General features: G+C 39.3%; 1 protein-coding gene, 2 long non-coding RNA genes and 1 pseudogene across 9 annotated transcripts; 2 read left to right on the top strand and 2 right to left on the bottom strand.

Moving 5' to 3' along the window:
- Positions 1-3,031: 3,031 nt before the first annotated feature.
- LOC104717717 (dehydration-responsive element-binding protein 1A-like) lies at positions 3,032-4,008 on the bottom strand. The gene has a single exon (XM_010435329.3). The coding sequence runs from the start codon at positions 3,864-3,866 to the stop codon at positions 3,210-3,212; it is 657 nt and encodes a 218-aa protein (XP_010433631.1). The 5' UTR covers positions 3,867-4,008; the 3' UTR covers positions 3,032-3,209.
- Positions 4,009-6,896: 2,888 nt separating this feature from the next.
- LOC104717716 (dehydration-responsive element-binding protein 1B pseudogene) lies at positions 6,897-7,684 on the bottom strand (annotated as a pseudogene).
- A 7,266-nt stretch (positions 7,685-14,950) lies between these two features.
- Positions 14,951-17,264, top strand: LOC104717714 (uncharacterized). Of its 6 annotated transcripts, none has more exons than XR_015568050.1 (6): positions 14,951-15,755; positions 15,911-15,945; positions 16,139-16,194; positions 16,276-16,358; positions 16,485-16,670; positions 16,756-17,264. It is a non-coding gene; the product is annotated as an uncharacterized LOC104717714 (long non-coding RNA). The 6 variants fall into 6 exon arrangements; XR_015568053.1 differs by having other exon boundaries at positions 15,517-15,755; positions 16,142-16,194; XR_015568051.1 differs by lacking the exon at positions 15,911-15,945 and having other exon boundaries at positions 15,131-15,755.
- Positions 17,265-18,410: 1,146 nt separating this feature from the next.
- On the top strand, positions 18,411-20,096 carry LOC104717713 (uncharacterized). 2 transcript variants are annotated; one of them, XR_015568033.1, is made up of 4 exons: positions 18,423-19,063; positions 19,199-19,278; positions 19,400-19,669; positions 19,752-20,096. It is a non-coding gene; the product is annotated as an uncharacterized LOC104717713 (long non-coding RNA). The 2 variants fall into 2 exon arrangements; XR_756292.3 differs by lacking the exon at positions 19,199-19,278 and having other exon boundaries at positions 18,411-19,063.
- Positions 20,097-21,033: the final 937 nt, after the last annotated feature.

The following is a 21,033-nucleotide window of genomic DNA, read 5'->3' as shown; positions in this document are numbered from 1 at the left end:
CTGTTAATATCATTAGATAATGAAAAGTTTGGCATTAGCCTTTTACATTTTTGATTCCTTGGCAAAAAGTTAAAACAAGGGGATCAAATTTGAGTAATCACTTGGGAGTGAAATCATGCTAACCAAGCTTGCAGCAGCTTACGAAAACGCTTTTTGTGAAGCCTTGCAAGGATGATATTACGGAGCTCTCTATCCAAAAGTCGGAAGGTGAGTGCGGGTGAGAGCGCTGAGTGATTGTGGATGAGGTTGTTCCTCTGCTTCCAAATATTGTAGACTACGACCTGAGCAGCGAGTTTCCGCAAAAGAGGCGGGGCAATTAGCGTCGATACTCTGACCCAAGACAGCAATCTGGTAAGAGATGTTATAATTTCAATCTAGATTAAGGACAGAAATAGATAAAACATTGTTTAAGAATAGCCATAGAATATGACTATTTTAGAGGATTGATTAGTCTTAATGAACTATAGGAACCAGCTTAGGTATAGTATCATTTTGGAAAAACCCCTGGTTTGAGAATTAGAGACCCTAATCATCGTTCTATTACGTGACTTCCTATAACTTTTGAAAATAACCATTTTTAAGATTTTATTTTATAATTTTGTGTATTGTCTCGATACCATGGTATTCTACGGGGGCTATGAAAATTGTACTTTTCGGATTTCCAGATTTTTTTTTCTCTTTTTTTTCCAGAATATTTTGAATCCATGAGAACCTAAGAGCATCATTAGTAAAAAGTACTCACTAAATTACTCTCAAATTAATTAAACATATATTTAATACTAATTTAAGTAAAGCAACCCTAAAAGTATTTTTGCAAAATCATTCTTTTACTAGAGAATCTAAGAAGATTGCTTAATCTTTAAAATAATAATTTTTAATTTGCGTTTAGTAATTATCAATTTTAATAATATAAAATGACAAAACAATTATTAAACTTTTTATATTACATAAAATTATAGAATCTTAAACATATTTAACAAACTTTAGAATATTAAACATATTATACAAAATTTAAAATAGTTCACATATTTTACAAAATTTAAACATTTTAAACAAAATTCAGAATTAGATTTATTGTGCGGTTGTCCCAATTTTTTGCCAGATATGCTCAATCAAGTCTTTTTCTAAACGATCATGCATTTGTGTATCATGAAGATTATTTCGAATGCCCATCATATTATTTATAGTTGTTGGCATATCTGTAGAATACGATAAATCGACGTGAGAAGATCCGCTTCCTTCTCCGTGATAGAACTCCGTTGGATAGTAGAAATTGTATTCATGTCGTTCGTCTTCCACTATCATGTTATGCAAGATGATACATGCTCTCGTTATTTTTCCTATTTTTCCTTTATCCCAAAAAAGTGCGGGATTTTTCACGATTGCAAATCTTGCTTGCAAGACTCCAAATGCACGCTCTACATCTTTACGACATGCTTCTTGATTTTGAGCAAAGAGTTTTGCTTTTCGGCCACGTTAAAGTATAATGGATTGGATGAAAGTAGCCCATTTTGGATAGATACCGTCTGTAAGATAGTACGCCATATTGTATTGCCGTCCATTGACAATGTGTATAACTTTCGGAGCTCGGCCCTCTAGAATATCATCAAACACCGGATATCATCAAACACAATGAAAAAATAGCTATGTATTTCGTATAAATTAGTCAATCTTCTATAATTTCTTTGCGAAAGTATACATAATACATGGTCGTGGATTAACAACTGGCAGCCTGGCAGGGGTGTATTTTATTTGGGAGACAAGACCTTTGCACGGAGTATGTTGATCACAATTCACAACTCTCAGCATCCGATCCCTCAGACTCACAATAGGCTAGTTTCTCTCCCTTCTCCAGTAGTGGTGACGAGTTCCTCCTCTTACCGCCACATCCCTCTTCTTCTCCCCATTCGCCAAGAGCTTCTCACTCGGAGGAATTGAACTCAACTTTTGTTCAACCATCATATCTATCTTTTGATCCTCATCTACCTTTCTTCCACGCTTTTCACTGGAAAACTTCCGGAAACCACCACAAGTTAATTTCCCAGCCAGGTAGAATGGTAAACCTTTTTTAATATCCCAAACGTATCTAGTTGCTGTATTTTAATGTTCTATATATATATATATATTCATATAATAAATTTCTTTGTTTTTTTTACAGAATATATACTTTAAACTCATATATGTCCTCCATCAATTCGCTAACGGTATTGTTAGCTGTTAGAGCAAATAATTTACCTCCGCCGGTTGTATATCTATATATGTACTTTCGCCCAATAATCATATAAATATGCACAAGTGGTAGTAGTGGATCTTAATCTTAATTTAAGTAAGCTTAAAGTTACTTTGACACTTATAATTATAGGTGTTGTTTAACAAATTGAGACGTAGGGACATTGACTCTAATTAATAAACTAAACAAAATAACTTGTTAAGGCAAGGATCAGCCCGACCGATACAGAAGCCAGTTATACATCACTCTCAAATCTCTACAATAGCTGTTCTTTTTTTGCTTTTTTTTTTGTTTGTGCAAAAAAAAAAATAGCTATAGTAATATCTCAATTCTCAACAACCATCAATAAAAATATCTTCGCAATAAACGTTTCAATCAAATAACGTGGGGTATGGAAGACTTGATAGCGAGATGTAACGACAGAAACGTTTATTATATAAAAGTAGAAAGTAAAAAAACTTGAAAACGACGTGATATGGGTTACGGTACAACGTAGCGAGCCACGTCAGAGACCACTGAAAGGAGGAAAGCTTCAAGACATCCATTGCTCTTTTGTGGGACCTACTTTTCTGTTTTTGGTGTGTACGGACTATTAATGGAGGTTTTTGCTTCAGTTGTTTCGGTTTTATAGTCCAGTTTAGGAAACGTTGGACCAGATCTCTCTGAGACTTCATTCATTTTTATGTAATTGTTTAATTAGTGCTGTGTGATAATCCCTTCTTAATATAACAAAATGATTTGCGTCATTTCTTTTGTTGCGTCCGTCATTATTTGTATTCCTTATCCTATTCCAATTGTTCATTCAGATGAAATTTTTTTTTTATTCCAAAAGGTTACTTGCAATCAAGGAAAATCCAACCATACTGAATCATTTACACTCGTTTCTCACAAAAATGAAGGATCCATTCTAATTAAGGATCCAAACTAAATAAAAATATCATAGCACTAAAAATGGGGATCATGAAAAAAAATAGAAGGTTTAATAACTCCATAGTGACACGTCATCATCGCCGTCGATACCATAATTGTGATTCCATTGTACGGACGGCAGCGGCAAAAGCATCCCTTCGGCCATACTTGCCAACAAACTCGGCATCCCAAACATGGCCTCTTCGTCTATATAAAACCCTTCGCTCTGTTCCGCTGTCACAATAGCTTCCACCAACGTCTCCTCCATGTCAAGGCCATGATCAGTCGTTGATTCACTCATCATCTCGTCCTGAAAAGCCAGCGCAGCTTCGGCAGCCGCCTTTTGGATTTCCTTGGCGCATGTTGACTTCGGTATTCTTAGCCGCCAAGCCGAGTCAGCGAAGTTTAGACAAGCGGATCTGCCTCGGAGGGCTATAGCGGCGACGTCGTGAGCACGAGCTGCCATCTCGGCCGTTGGGAAAGTTCCGAGCCAAATGCTAGACTTCTTGTTTGGCTCTCTAACCTCACAAACCCACTTACCGGAGTTTCTCCGACGAACTCCTCTGTAAATTGGGTGACGGGTCTCACGAAACTTCTTCCGACCCGCTGGTTTCTTGGGACAGCTCGTCGCAAGCGTCGGAGAGTAATCTCCTCCGCCTGATGAAACCGAAGACTCGTAATCGGAGCCGCCAAACATTTCAGAGAAAGCAGAGAATGATGAGTTCATTGATTGGTATACTCTGTTTCAAATAATCTGGATAAGGTTTATCAGTAGAGAGAGTAACTAAAAAAGATATTTGTTTTGTTAAAATAAATATTTCTCTTTCTCTCTCTTTTCTTGTCAGGTGGGATTCTTTTTTAAGTTTGTTGTAGTTAAAGAAAAGTTGGAGTGAGGAGCTTTATATTGGCCTTGAGACATTAGATATTTTATGGGGGCAAAACAGAGAAAAGCGATAACACGGAGTTTGTGTCTCTGAGAACGCCACATGGATAAGATACAGCTAAGCAATCCCACGGTTCTGTTTTAATGAGTTGTTTAGGCTGTTACTCACTCACTCTCTGACATGTGTCCTCCGACCCTTCTTGACAAGACTTTTTGACTCTTCACTCGTTTATTATTATGCCTTTATGATTATGAGTTTTTTAAACCTCTCGTCGTGTGAATTTGTGGCTGTTATGTATCTTGGTGTACTAACCGTTATATTCATTATTATATTCCTGAATGTAGAATTTGTCGTCAATTGTCACCCGTCCAATAGACATAAAATATCTGTATAACACGATATTCTTAGATGCTCTCTTTTTTTTTGGGGGGGGGGGGGGTTTTTTTCCCTTGACATTTTGTATATTGCAAATCCTTCTAGAATATGAATAGCAAGACTAGATATTTGTGTACTACAATTAGCTAAATATATTTATAATAAAATATACAAAATTATATAACATAATGATTTCCCTCGTTTAAAAATTAAATTGATCAAATTTGGTAATGAACATGTATGAAATAATATCATGCTCATGCCAAAAAAAAAAGTGATAACCATTAGACAGCCTAGATTTAATCAAATGGATTTTACTTATGCGTTGAATGCACCTAGAGTTGGATACTATAAGACTTTCCTTGTATGAAGCCTTGAAAGTCTCTGATTTTTGTTTCAAGTCTGACATCCATGTCAGCAGTAAGAGTTTTATAAACTCCAAAATACTATTTCTACCACAACTGGTGGACAAAAGAACACTCCAGTCTGATCAGCATACCACCGAACCAATTGGTCAGATTCTTTTTTATCCTCGGGATCGGAACTGGAAACATGTTTTACAACACTAGTACCATGTATATATTCTTTTCATTTGTCTACATATTCCAACATTAACATATCAGTTTCTTGGGAGAGAGAACCTTTACGAATGTCTCCAAAGCATTGTAAACACATATCATAATTGCAATCTTGGGTTGGGCAGTAGCTACTGCTTCCGTGCAAATCAAAAATTGATGTTGAGCAGTAGCTACAACAACACAAATGGTTCTGAGTAGGATCCAATTAAACTAAACTGAAATTCCTAACTCCACACCCTAGATTTTATCATATATGGAAGTAAGCCATAACATAGTTTTTTTTACAAATATTTTGAAATGAGACTGTCTTGAATGGGTTTTTAAGATTGACTAAGAAGTGTACAAAGTTGTAAAATATGGTTTATAGAAATTTAGATTCGTAATCGGTAAACTATAAGAAAGCTGAGATAGTTTAAATTTGGGAAAACCCTAAATGGTTAACTAAATCATTGTTATTCTATAAGCAACTAAAGTAATGACATCTCCAAAAATCTAAATTGAGTGATCTCCTAGTTTTCCTTTTTTGGATAGAAAATAGTTTTACATTGTAATTAATCACTATAAATTATATACACTATGAAATTTGTAATTTTCTACAATAACTTTTAAAAGATGCATGTTATGAAAGCTATGAAAATTGTATTTAGAATTTGAAGTATATATTGTTTTTTGAATCCATAGAGACTTGAATTCAATTTAACTAAATAACATAACATTCTTTTTATCAAATAGCAAAAAAAAATAAACAGAAAATTAATTGCATAATTAGTCATTTTTCTTTAATATTCTCTACATCATGCATTGACAAAAGGTGGGGTGTATTGGATTTAGGACACAAAATATAGAAAAGTGTTTTGAGTAACTGACAAAAGACGAATATAGCAAGCATGCAATAAAAGAACATTTTGCATTAACTTGATCACAATTCTCAACCCCCTCTCTTACTCTAAACTAATTTCTCTCTCTCTCTCTCTCTCTCTCTCTCTCTCTCTCTCTCTCTCTCTCTTCTCTCTAGCTACTAATGGTGGCGAACTCCTCCTCCTTCTCACACGGAGGAGTTTCTTCCTCCTCTCTTATGCCTAATATAGTAATATCTCAAGTCAAATCCAATAGAGCTCTAAAATATCAGTATAAATTATATTCGCTCCCAAAAAACGTCTCCGTCGTTGGCCTATCACACTCACGACTCCCACGTTTTCTTAGATATTTTGGAGAAGCAAGACGACAAAGAGAGACATGGTCAAGAAATAAAACAACAAAATACTATTATTAGAAAATAGCAAGTAAAGGTTGAAGTGACGGGACACGTGGTGCGATACTCCACAGCGAGCCACGTAGGAGGTGGGCGATGAAGGGAAGGTATTCAGGTAGGGACAGTGTATCCGAGGTGTTAAGATTTTGATTGGCCCATGCGCTATCTTGTGGGGACAATCTTCCTTTTTTTGGAATGTGGACGTATTTTAACATTTGGTTGTCGTACGAACATGTTATTTTCGGTTTAGCTGAATCGGTTTTTCTGTTTCAAACTCTATTTTAGGAAACGTTTTTTTGAATCACATTCTTTAGCGGATCGGAATGGTAGCATTTTTGTTGGTAGATTCGACATGCCACTACTTTATGAATATTATTATGTAGCTTTTGGTAGCTAAAGTGTAAGTCTCTAAATCATTCACGGGGGTGTGTGATGATATAACACAACGCCAATATCATCCACGTGTAATAATTGTGGCCACACATTCTGCCTTGAAAGCAACTATTCGACTTTTTAATTTTTCTTGGGGGTTCAACATTTTAACTTATCTGAGACAAATCTGTAGAAAACGATTCATTTGTATTGAATTATTTACACTCGTGTCTCACACAAGTCACACAATACGTTACTTAACCAAAAAAAAAAAAAAAAAAAACAGAAGCAGGGGATCCATTCTAAAAAAAGGATTTCAAGATTTTAAAAAGATTATAGCACAAACTGGAAATAAACATCGAATTTTTAATAACTCCATAGAGACATGTCAGCATCTCCCTCGCCGTCATAATTGTTATTCCATTGTACGGACGGCGGTGGCAAAAGCATACCTTCGGCCATAATAGCCAAGAAACTCGGCATCCCGAACATTGCCTCCTCGTCCATATAAAACGTTTCGCTCTGTTCTGCCGTTACTACAGCTTCCACCAACGTCTCCTCCATGTCAAGGCCATGATCAGTCGTCGTGGTATCACTCTCAGTTTGAAAAGCCAACGCAGCTTCAGCCGCCGCCTTCTGGATTTCCTTGGCGCATGTTGACTCCGGGATTCGGAGTCGCCAAGCTGAGTCAGCGAAATTAAGGCAGGCGGATCGGCCACGGAGGGCTATGGCAGCGACGTCGTGAGCACGAGCTGCCATCTCGGCCGTTTGGAATGTTCCTATCCAAATCCTAGATTTCTTGTTTGGCTCTCTCACTTCACACACCCACTTACCAGAGTTTCTCTGACGAACTCCTCTGTAGATTGGGTGACGAGTTTCACGAAACTTCTTACGACCAGCTGGTTTCTTTGGACAACTCGCCGCCAGCGTCGGACAATAATCTCCGCCTGATGATGAAGCCGGAGACTCGTAACCGGAGCCAAACATTTCAGAGAATGAGTTCATTGTTGGAATACTGTTTGAAATAATCTGGATAAGGTTGTAACTTGTAAGTAGTAACTAAAACTCTGTTTCTATTATTAGTAAAACATATCTGTTTCGTTTAAAATATTTATTTTTATATTTTCAGGTGGATTTAAAGTTTGTAGTTAAAGAAAAGCTGGAGTGAGAGTTGGTCTTTATATTGGCTGGAGTGAATAGATATTTTATGGACAAAAATAAAAGAAGAACACGAAACTTCTGTCTCTGGGAATGCCACGAGTACAAAACACAAACTAAGCATTCCCACGGTTCTGTAAAACTGAGGTTTTCGGGTTTTACTCACTAAGAGTCTGACATGTGTCCTTTGACCTGTCTGAGAAGGCTTTTGACTCTTCTTCACTCGTTATATCTTTGTGTGGGTTTCCTTCCTATACATTCTATTGTGTGAAATTGTGAATGTGTGTGTGTGGCACTGTGGTTGTTGTTTTATATAGTGTAGGACTTCCATGAATAAACTTATTGTCACCCGACTACAAAATTAATATATAGTATAAGAATCTTATTATAAGATCCGTAAATGATATTTTATGTGTCTTGGACGTATTCTCCATTGCAACTAAATTGTGTGAGTAGATATTTGTGTGATCATAATAATGTAAACAATTAAGAACATAATCATTCTTGATTTAATAATTAAATGAACTAAAATCGCTTGTCGGCATATATTAACAATTAACATCTTACATCAAAAAGTGTAATTTTAATCATCAATCTTGATAGACGGGGAGGATTGAGCATATATATTTGAATACGGAGTTACCGACCCAAGAAGATTAAAAAACTCTTTAGCATGACAAAAAAATTAACGACAATTAAATAGTGAATATTAGGCATAAATGCTATAAAATAACAGTATAAAGAAAAGGGACAAAGATTGGTATGAATTTTCCTTTTTGTATATTCTATAGTAGTTCCTTCAGATTTTTATGGAAGTTATGAAATTTATACTTGAATATATGCGAGAACGCAAGTCAATAAACTAACGGTTTTGGAGTTTCGTCGCATAAATTAGTCAATTCTCTAGAATACGATTTCTACCTGACTGTGTATTGGCAAGTGGCGGGGTGTGTCGGGTTTGGGAGACAAAATGAACAAGTGTTTGAGTACGTGACAAAAAGAGAGTGTGGTAAACATGCAATAAAATCATTTTGCGTGCAATTGATCACAACCGTCAGCCTCGTTCTTATTGGATATGGGCTACGCCCAATATACCACTCAGCCCAGTAAAACAAGTTAATTGTGATTTCGGTCCGATAAACTTAGAAACAAGTCCATTAATTTCCATAAAGGGCAATTTCGGGAATTCACGACGAAAACCCTAGGAAGCCCTAGGTCAACAGTCTTCTATAAAAGGTGAGAGCATTTATTGGAATCAATATCCGAACCTCCAGACATTACCCATAGAGCAATACTTTGCATCGATATCTGTTATTATCCTCTGTATAATCTATTTCTATTTTTGAGCTCTCCCAAGCTCGTCATTATTCTGTTTGTTAGTTCTCCTGTGAACTAACGAACTTAATCTTGACTCTTTGTTAGTAACGACCGCAGTTCACCTCATTGGAATTTGAGGGTTTCTGTGCGAGGTGGAGGATTCGCCTAAGCAAGTACACGCCCCACTACCCACAAGGTAACGACCAAGCTGAAGCAACTAATAAGACTATCATCGATGGGCTTAAGAAGCGACTTGAAGACAAGAAAGGCCTTTGGGCTGACGAGCTCGACGGTGTGCTATGGTCACATCGTACCTCTCCGCACCGATCAACAGGACGGACCCCGTTCTCCCTCGCACATGGGATGGAGGCCCATGCACCTGAAGAAATCGCCGTGCCAACACTGTGACGCTCCATGCTCGTCCATGATCCTACTCTGAATTCTGAAATGATACTTGATACTCTTGACACTTTAGAAGAAGAGCGCGGCAAAGCACTTCTTCGGATCCAGAACTACCAACAACAAGCTGCCAAGTTTTACAAAAAGAATGTCAAGCAACACCACTTTGACGAAGGCGATCTAGTTCTCCAAAAAGTTTTCGAGAACACCGCCGAGCTCAATGCAGATAAGATGGGCGCCCATTGGGAAGGCCCTTACCTGATTTCTACGATCGTCACTCCTGGCGTCTACCAACTCCGATCCCACGGTCATGGAATTCCGCAAACCTGAAATGTTACTACAATTAAAAAAGCGCAAATCGCTGAAAAAAAAGGAAAAAAAAAACGCTCGTACAACCGAGCTCTCCCTTTGTAATATGAACTACAAATGGCTTGATCCCTTTTTAAGGGTACGTAGGCAGCCCGTCAAAAGGCACAACTATACAAAAAAATAATAATAAAAAGTTTCACTTAGAAACACAAACGAGCTCTCTCGAACGAGTCCGTCTCAGCGAGTTGTCCAACTCTTACATCGACCCTTTGGCCAAGGGAACGATTTAAAACGCGTTCCTCAAGGATGCAGCGGCAAAATAATCCACATAAATAAGCCGACCTAGATCGCATTCAGCTAGCACGCAGTTAAGTTTGTAAAAGCCAAGTTCTTACTTGCACTCTCTTGCCGACCTCGTGGCACGCACAAGGTAAGCCGGACACTAGAGCCGCACCTAAAAGATACGACGAGCTCATCTTGACTACCACCCAAAACATTTGGTATTTGACACACGTAATAGGATAAGCCGAGAGACGTCTCGCCCCGTAAAGTACAACTCGATACCAAAGATAGGAAAAACAAAATAACATTCACTCTTTCCATAGGCAAAGCCACACTCGGCAAAAGCCACTCTCAAAAAACAACCTCAAGTGATCACAAGTCATAAATCCAAATGATAGGAAACAAAGCAAATCCGATCATAATGCAAAGGTCCAAAAAGAAAACACAACGCCCACACGGCTCAACATCCGCTACATAACGGGAATAAGTTTGAACATCACAAGGAAATCAAAGCAAATCACTGGTCAACAATGACCCGAGCGTCCGAGGTCGCAGGAACCTCCGCCGCGCCAACCTGCGCACTACCAGTGCCCTCCCCGATGGTCACAGGAACCTCCGGGACCACGGGAGCTATCACACCCTCGACGACGACCATCACAGTCTCTGGAAATGCCTCGAGATCGCTGTCCAAAACATCGGTGATATCGAAGCTAAGGACCTTGTCCTCCCACGTCTTCGCATCCACCTCCAATCCAGGCAGAGTCTTCGATGGAATAACAGTACTATCTTTCACCAGCTCCTGAAGACAATCATAAGTACCTGTCACCTGGCTCAATGTCAGAAGGGACACGCTCGCCGCTCTGTTGTCAAGGATATGCCTCCTCATCCTCTCAATATGGGACCTATAGCCAGCAATCTCGACATCAACACTTTGTCGCTCTGCCTACAACTGCTGCATCTACGCCCTCTGAAATGCATGATTAGACTTTAGCTGCTCGAAACGAGAGCAGAAAGCGTCCAAAGAAGCCTTGAGCTCGGCCACCTGCCTTTAGCTGCTCGAAACGAGAGCAGGAAGCGTCAAGGGAAGCCTTGAGCTCGGCCTCCTAGATGGCTCAGAAGTGCGAGAATCAGCAACCCGCTTCTCCAGATCGGTGATGCGACGATCGTACGAGACAACCATGCGGTTCATACCCCCACCATCCTGAAACGTAAGAAGTGAGGAATCAAGGCAGCAACTGGAAAAATTTAACTCAAAAACATAAAGAAGAATACAAACCTGAAATTGTTTCCGAGCCCACGAGCGATACAGCTCAGGATCGTAGAGCGAACTCACAGCAGGAAGCGGGTCGAACGAGCCGCAAACCTTGCTAGCAAGCTCGCCACAAGCAACTCCGTTGTTGATAAACAACTCGTCCTTCGTCTTGTACGAAAAGGAGTGCGAATCATCAATCTCAGTGGTATCACGCGGTACGCCATCCGTCCTAGATCTCTTGAAAGAATCAGGCTCAGGAACAACCATCTCGCCATGAGAAGCTGTCTTCCTCGTCAGAGTGGGACGTCCGGAATCAGCAACAACAATTGCTAAGGCATCAGAAGTCCCGGCACGCGACTTCTTCTATGCGCGCGGAGCATCAGCAGGGACCGTGACAGCTCTCTTGTCGGCACGAGCAGCAACCACCTCCGCCGACCTCACATCACCTGCAGGTCGCTGCTCGGTGCTAGCTCCTACAACAGGATCAACCACCTCAGCATCTGCAACCCGAGAAGAAGATCCAGTATCAATGGCTTTCTTGACCTGATCGGCGTAGCGAGGAAGACGAATGTTAACCTTTCCCATTCCTAAGCGTGGCAAAGGTTAACACTCAATTTTGAATCAACTGAACTCTCATCTAGCTTAACAACGAAGAAATAACGCTGCCAATGACGAATCTTCTTTTCAGCCCCGACGACGATCTGATGACCCGATTTAGAACTAGTGTAGAAGTATCCTGGACTACCTCTGACTTTCGTGAACTTGGTGGCTTCTTTAAGAAAATGCACATCAACCTCTACCCCACAATTGGTACCGAGTATTGCCAAACCAGCCGCATTGCGGATACCTCTGACAGAAAGCTGAGAGATAGCTATCTTGCGCCTCGCTCAATAACGCGTCAGAAACTCTGGTAGAGGGAACCAAAGACCACAATCTGCAAAGTAATGCTTTTAGAGTGCGATGAAACCAGCTGGAGGCATCCAAGGACGTTCATGAGGCTCATGAACCCGGAAAAACCAACCCCTCGGGCATCTTATTCCATTTCACCATCACAACAATAGTATCCGACATGCACAATGAGGGACCACGATCGGTCGGACCGACGAAGAGATCGATGTTGGAAACAACCGGAATATCACTAAGGCCCATAACAGCTGTACTCGGACCAGCATCCTCAGCTAGGACAACGTCCATAGGACTCCCACCAGGGCCACTCTCGATACCTCCGCTAAACTCGAGAATATCATCAAAATCGTAATCGTTGGCCAAACTATCAAGATATCCACACTCTGCTCCAATGCTGACACTAACATTGTCGAAAACATCTTTATAAACCTCATACTCTTTGGAGAAAGCGCGCTGGATTCCCGCAAGAGTTTTACCGCGCACTCGCGCAGGAATCCATGGGCCAGTCGAAGGTCGACCTCCCCTCCTTGATGTTGCGCCGACCTCAATATTCTCCTCAGTGCAAAGGTCGATCGGCTCTCTGCACCGAACCTCTTATCGACCTCCCATCATGAGATCGGCATCGCCATCATCAGAGTTAGTATCGTCGTCACGCCAACCTCTGGGATCCATCATGCCGACCACAGTCTTTCTCAACCCGCCGACCTCACGATGACCAACTGCACTCTCAATCCCACGACCAACAATTTCGGAGTTGGCAAATTCTCGGTCGAGTTGCTCGCCAAGCTCGCTGCCGAGCTCGTCACGACCACTTGTCCCTCTAAGCTCGTCACCTCCGCTCGACCCTCCGAGCTCGACACCTCTACTCGGCCCATCTCGATTTCCCCCAATCTCAAAACCCAACTCCTTCCGCCGATCTCCTTTTCCGTCAATATCAGAACAGATCAAAATCGTGCCGACCTCGCTAGACTCGCGACCGATAGATCCCGTCACCCACTCATGCGAGCCGCCAAGCTCATCCTCAACCAGTCGACCTCGGAGACCTCCACCATCGAGAGGACCCATATCAACATCGCCCGACCTCACCTCACAGTTGCCGACCTCGCAATTGGCAGAATCAGGGAGTGGCGCCGAGCTTCGTTTGGCGAAATCAACCTCGTCATACGCGCGCTTCGATGAGAGACTGCCGACCTTACAAGGTCGATCTGGGCGATTCACAGCGAGCTCTAGACTATCGCCAACAACGGCAGACCCTCGCCGATATGAGTAACCCAGCGGTATTGAGCCGACCATCGGCGACCTCAATCGCGGCGGCATTAAGCCGATCTCTTGCTCGGCGGCAGCAGCTAGGGTTCTAGATGCACAACCCAACTAAAGAGAGAAAACTAGAGAGAGAAAGAAGCAAAAAAATAAAAATAAAAGACTAGAGAGAGAAATTACCTTCTTTATGAAGTGGAGAAAGTGAAGAAAAAGAGAGAAGAGGAAGAGTATATAAATAAGTAAATAAAACGGAAATTTTACTGCAAAATCCATCACCTCGATATGCGATCTGCTCTTTTTCGGGAAATTCATCGAAGACCGCACTCGAAGTAAAAACCGCTGGATATTCCCAGTATCCCTCAAAAAACTAGCCCAGCATTTACAGAAGATTCACTGTAGCAATTTCGTTCCTCAGGAGCAACAAAAGACAATTTGTGCCGAGCAGGCATATTAAGAGAGTTCAAACACGTCCGCCGATCGCAGAAGAACTGCCGCTCTCTGGACTAAGGGGGGACTATTGTTGGATATGGGCTGCGCCCAATATACCACTCGGTCCAGCAAGACAAGTTAATTGTGATTTCGGCCCGATAAACTTAGAAGCAAGTCCATTAATTCCCGCAAAGGGCAATCTCGGGAATTCACGATGAAAACCCTAGGAAGCCCTAGGTCAACAATCCTCTATAAAAGGAGAGAGCATTTATTGGGATCAAGATCCGAACCTCCAGACATTACCAAGAGAGCAATACATTGCATCGATATCTGTTATTATCCTCTGTATAATCTATTTCCATTTCTGAGCTCTCCCAAGCTCGTCATTATTTTGTTTGTTAGTTCTCCTGTGAACTAACGAACTTAATCTTGACTCTTTATTAGTAACGACTTTAGGTTATCTCGTTATTAAAAGAACTAGCTCAACTTTTCCCCGCAAAATCTTGTTTTCTTAGTGTTGTGCAATCCCCAGTACAAACAGTTCTCACTTTAGACTAGTTCCTCTCTTTCCTCTCTCTCTAATGGTGGTCACAATTAAGCTCCTCCTCCTACAATTACTGTTTGTAATGGGGATGAGCACAATACTAAGTAAATAAAGTTTTCGGGGAAAGAGTGAAGCTAGTTCTTTATTAACGATGAAAACGTGAGATCGTCACTAACACGAGTCAAGATTGAGCTCGTTAGTTCACAGGAGAACTAACAAGCTAATAATGACGAGCTCGAAAGTGGATGGATTACACAGAAAACAATAATAGATATCGATGCAAAGTATTGCTCTCCGGGTAAAGACTGAAGGTGAGGATCATATTCCCAATAAATGTCTTGAGCTATTTATAGAGGAGTGAGAAGTTAGGCACTTTAGGGTTTCCACGCGAATTCCCGAAATTACCCTTTGCGGAGCTCAATGGACTTTCTCCCAAATTTGTCGGGCCGAAGTCACAGTTTAAACTCTTGTTGGGCCGAGTGGCATATTAGGACGAAGCCCATATCCAACAATTACCATACCACCTTCTCCTCCACGGTTCCACCTCCGCCAGGAGCTTCTCACTTGGAAGAGTTTACCCCTGTCTCATCTTATTTCCTTCATCAACCCTCACACCTATCTGCTGATTCTCTCCTCTTCAACTACCTCTCATCCACATTTATTGCCGGAAAACTTGTCGAAAACCACGGTGAGTGAACTTCACGAGAAGATACTGTGCTGACTCCCGAAAACCTTTTTAGTTTCAAACTTATATAGTTATATATCAGAGCCTATAGTTGAGTGTTCTATATCCATTTATGGTATATCTATATTTTCTTATACCCATTCGTGGTATATATATTTTTTTCGTCACAATATATAACTTTACTGGAAGATACTTTCTTGATATCTTTTGGGTTTGGCTCCCAATTCATATAAAATCCATTTATAAGAGAATTGATATTTACTGAAGCACTTTGAGCAACCCTTAACAACCCCGATTTGACTCATTGTGAATGGCTGATAAAATAATATAAAAGCAATATGTTTTTTCTCCTCATTTTTGCTTCTTTTCTTCCCCGAGTCTGTCTCTCTCTTCTCATCACACACAAAACGGCAAATCGCCACCGATTGATACAACAAATCGGAAAATCAGTGGTTGAGGAAAACGATGGCCACTCCGATCGACTTAAGCGTGAGATGTGACGCTTCGGTTCTCACAACGACCTACCTCCTTCTGCGACATCGACGGCTGCCGTTACTTCTGATGGCTCTTATGTGAACGGCGAGGTCCACCGGGAGACGAATCGGACAGAGAAGGTTTGTATTCTCATCACTTAATTATTGATCTCGTTGTTAATGTTAGAGCTTAGGTAAAATTCGATTTGATTGTGAGAGTGGGTACTGTTTGATGTTTAATTGGTTTGTGATTTGTATGGGTTTACGGGTTGGGGCTTAAATTGATTGTTCATCAGCTTCACATTGGGAGTGGATTCTCGTAGTTGAAAAGGTATGCTCTTCGTATGAGACTGTGTTTTTGTTCTTAGGCTTGGCTATGTGTTTGGGTGAACCGTGTTTAGTTGTGCTTTTTTAACAATCGGTTGATAATTTTTCTGAACCCGTTTCTTGTTTTGTTGTATTATGATATTGGTTGTTTTTTTGAAGTCGATTTTGTCTGTTTCGTCTTTTTATTTTCATTGTAGAAGATGGTTACCTTCGGGAAGAAGCTCAAGGAACGGAGCATTCAAGAATGTCAAGGGTAATTTCTTGATATACTATTCGGCACAGTTCTGATGTTTGTGCTTACTAATGTGAATCATGGTCTCTCTCTCTCTTGTAGATATTACACCAATTACAAACTGATGAAGAGATCTAGGTGAAGCAGTACAGTCGCCAGCTAGAACCAGAACAGTCCTAGTTCTGGTAATGTCTTTATCTCACAACTGTTGTCTTGTATTTACAGTGGTCTCTCTTTAGAATCAATAGATGCCTTTTAAATGGATCTTATATGCTATATTGGATCTCTTTGTCTTTGGTTTGACTTGAAAGGAGTTGGAATAAGGACAAAGGACACACTTGTCCTATAAAAGCAAAGGAATGTTATTGTCTAGTAAACTGGATTTGTGTAAAAACTGAAAAGGCTTGTATTAAAAGGGTGTGTCCCTTGCTGGACCTGATGGTCGTGTCTTTGGTGGTGGACTTGCTGGTCTCTTTATAACCGCTGATCCTGTTCAGGTAAATTACTTAGAGCATGATGTGTTGATCTTAATGGAATCGAGTATTCTTGTATCGTTTTAAGCGTTGTTGTTTTGGAACTTAGGTGATGGTAGGGAGCTTTGCATCGGGTCAGGAGGAAACGCAGCAGCAGCAGCAGATAAAGAAGCAAAGAAGGGAAAGACTCGGGGTCCCGACATCAACACAAGCTTCTAAACATCTCATTCGGTGGATCAGCGGAAGATCCAAAGGCTAGATACGGGCTCAACAAGCCTGTTGTTATTTAACCACCAACCGTGTCTGCACCACCACCTGTGTCCTTTTCGCATGAGCCAAGTACTAACACAACGAATCTGACATCGAGGTTCCAAGCTGATGATTTGATGGAGTGACTCCCCTGACATTGATCAACCATGATCTTGAGTTGCTGCGGCGGTTTATCTTTGATGTCTTTTGATTTGTTTAGAGTGTAATTATAATGGTATTTTTTTCTCAGATTGTAGCTGTTTTTCGTAAACAGAGATGTGTAGTTGCAGCTATGTCAAAAGTATATTATAATTGGTGTGTTCTCAAAAACTCTATTTTAATCTATAATAATATAATATGTTCACTGAACTAGCATTTTGTGTATCTAGGCTAGTTTATAGTTTAATGTACTAGTATATGTATCAACACAGTAATACTATAAGAATACTCTTTGATCACATATTTCATACTAGGGAAGATAGTTTACAAATAATAGATCAATAATTATCGATCAGAGTTCCATCACGGAGAAGGAAGCGAAACTTTTCATGTCGATTTATCATTTTCTACAGATATGACAACAAATCTAAATAACATGATGGACAATCGAAATGACGTTCAAGATACACAAATGTATGATCGTTTGATAAAAAAAGACTTGATTGAACATATCTGGCAAAAAAATTGGTGCAACCCAACAATAAATCTTATTCCGAATTTTGTAAAATATGATTAATATTCCGAATTTTGTATCTTATGTTTAATATTCCAAATTTTGTAAAATATGCTTAATATTCCGAATTCTATAAAATTTTATTGTTTTCTATTTATGTAATATAAATTAAATAATTTTTTTATTCATGATAAATTAGTAAAATTTGATAATTAATTAAAAAATATATATTATTTAAATGATGAGCAACCTTCTTTGGGGTTCTAGTGGAGAGATAATTTTGTTTAAGTTCTAAGTGGGTTGCTTTAATTATTTTAGTATTAATTATATGATTAATTAATCCTTGAGCAATTTGAGAGGGGTGCTCGAGTAATGATGCTCTAATATGGTGATCTAATTCACCATGTAAATTTTTTTATTTTCTCTTTACAATATACAATTCCAAAATTACCTGTTTCCTTCACTTCGCTGCTTCACTACTGATTTAGTTAATAATGATCTGCCTTATCAAAAAAAAGAAAAATATATATATTAAGTAGACAATTTGGATTAATTCTGAAGTCAATATTAAAAACATATTATTGCAATTGTATTTTAATCTCCAATCAATGCTTCCTAAAGAACTAATTAAAGTAGTAAAAAAAAAGGGAAAATTGGAAAAAAAAAGACCTTTTTTTTGAAAAATGTCCAAATATACTTTATTTTCACTAGTTTGGGCAAATAGGTTTTATAATAATCAAAAACCAAATTTACCCTTGATTTTATATAAACTAAAATAACCAAAATATAAACTCCTAATTTAAAAAAAAAAATATATATGAAAATACTTCCTAACCCCAAAAACTCTAATTGATAAAACCATCTTTTCTTTATTCTTTCTCGGGAATTGGCTGCCTCTCTTACAAACCAAAGAAAGTAGTGTTAGGTTACGAAGGAGAGAGAGAGTCTTTCTGGTTGTAGAAACACTCGCCGGCGATTGACGGAGAGAGATCTGAAGTGGACTGTGACTGGGTCGGAGGAAACGACGGCTATGAGAGACTGGGAATCAATTCAGCAAACAGGGATTTCGATTGAGGCTTCGACTATTGCTCTTTTTTCTCTCCAAACACAGAACGTAAAGTAATCATTTTTTTTTGGTTTTGGTCGTCTTCTCCGGCGAGAGAGAGCAATGGACTCTCCGGTATCAAAAACCGATTGCGTCGAAAGAGAAATTCGTGGGTTCACCACGGCCATCAACAACGACGGCTGATTCAAAGGCGATGAGAGGTTGTGGACTCGCTAATCTGACATGGGTCGGTGTTGATAAAGTTGAGCTTCGTCAGAGTCTTATGATGCCTGAGTATCTCCGTCTAGCTATGCGTGACTGTATCAAACGGATTCAACCTGATTTATGTGTTCATGCCCCAATGGCTGTTTTCATTAACCTCAAATCTGGTGGTCGTCATGGTCCTGTGCTTAAAGAGAGAGGCTTCAACTGTTGATGTGCGAAGAACAGGTTCTGGTCTCACTACTCTAGAGCTTGTGTTATTCTTATATCAACTTATTAAATTCTCTGCCTTTTAAGTGTCTGATTTATGTGTTCATGCATAGATGATGTGTTAGATTTAGTGCTTGGTTTTGAATTTGTAAGGATGAGTCTTTTGGAAATTCTTGAGTTGATGTTGTTGTGGCATCGAAAGGAGATGAACGTGCTAAAGAATGCAGGGAAAGGTTGAGGATAATGGGTTTTATACTATTGCAGATAGCTTGATGGACTTTTCAATTTGATATCCTAACACAATTTCGCAATTATTTATGTGACCTGATTATAGTGTTTGTTGGGTTTGTTTAGGTATGGATGCTCAAGTTGCATATGGCTACCAACATCTTCGCAACACTAAACCATATCTTGCTCAAGGCCCTATTTCTAATAAGGTTCTTGTGATTTTCGAGTAAGGAGACTGAGGTCCGTCGAAGGTGTTTTCAATTGAGGCTTCAAGCAGGCTGTCGATCCCGCATTTGGTTCAACATTCTATTCCATTTTCTGAGGCAGCAAAGAGTCTGCAGCTTGATCCTTTGACCATAATTAGGCCTTCCATACCTTTCCACTGTTCTTCATGTGGTAAGTTAACCATCTACACCTCTCAGTTTGTCTTCCATTAATTGTTGCATAGATCATTGAACTGGAAACCATTATTTTGCAGGTTTAGTTGGGATTGCATCGCTACTAATGCTTGAGCTTCATGATCTGCAGCTTAGCTTGCGTCATACTATAGGCAACTTGATGAAGAGAAGATTCAGACAGCTGCATAACAGTCTGCGGTTGGAGCCTTTGCTTCTTTCTCGCCAATTAACGCCGTTACCAACTTAGGAATTTGGTTCAGTAGCAAAATAATTGTAGGTCCATGTAATTGTGTCCTAGACAACTTCTACATGTGATGTTTCGTTTTTAAATATTTAGCCTTCTAGAACCTAATTCAAGAGAAAGATTTATGTATTGTTGCCTTCTAGAACATGATGAAATTAGAAAATGTTGACCTTTCACCAAATAGAGCTGCGGTTTAACATTCTATTCCATTTTTTAATTTTTTTGTTTACAAGTACTCTATGTCATGTTCCTTTCTGATGCTATTACCCAGTTTGGGGTTTGGCATAACGGACCAAAGCAAAACCCCAAAACTCTAGCGGCCACTGGAGGATTGGTAAAGAAGAAGGCTTCTCCGGTTATCAGAGCCCCAACGTGGTGTGTAATTCAGCTGCTAATGTTGAGGAAACTCCAGCAAAGGACGCACAAATGATTTCTCCTCTGCATAAAAAAACTTTCATGGTGCTCTAGATAAATGGACTAATGTATGGTTGGTAAGTCGAGAATGGGACTTACTGTAAGGAATTTACGATATGTCCACGATCAATATACTGTTTACGATTATTGTAAGAAAAAGGGCACTAATTGATTAGGGTTTATACAGTTTTTATTTTAAATATATCTAAAACCTTTATACTGTACTACTTTTTTAAAATTATTTTAAATGTAATATACAGTTTTTCTACTTTATTTTAAATTATTTTAACAAACAAATACAATCTAAGATAAATATTTAGTTTCCTTTTTTAAAGATTCAGTTCCTATATTTAGTGAACTATAAATTTTTCAGAGTATACATTCTACTTTATTGTAGTATATATCTACTAATTTTTTCAGAAATATTTTAGGTAAAAATGACCATTTTTTAAAAAAGGTGTATATGGACAAAAAAAAGAATTTAGTGATCCTTTATTTCCAATTTTCCCAAAAAAAAACAACCTTCGGCCAAAGAATCATCTGCACAAAAATGATGCTTAAGGATTAGACTAGTTTGTGTACCAAAACTAGCGTAGCGACACAATAACTTGTGTTTGTGAGAGACTGTTAAACCAGCGACTATTTTAATAAAACTAAACTAAAATATATAACTTGATTAAGCCAAGGATTAGATTAGACCGTCG

The sequence above is a fragment of the Camelina sativa genome, chromosome 10, assembly GCF_030686135.1.
Source record: "Camelina sativa cultivar CO46 ecotype springtype chromosome 10, ASM3068613v1".
NCBI classification, from domain to species: Eukaryota; Viridiplantae; Streptophyta; class Magnoliopsida; order Brassicales; family Brassicaceae; genus Camelina; species Camelina sativa.
Note: the sequence above shows the minus strand (reverse complement) of the source record. Positions and strands in the feature narration are given on the sequence as shown.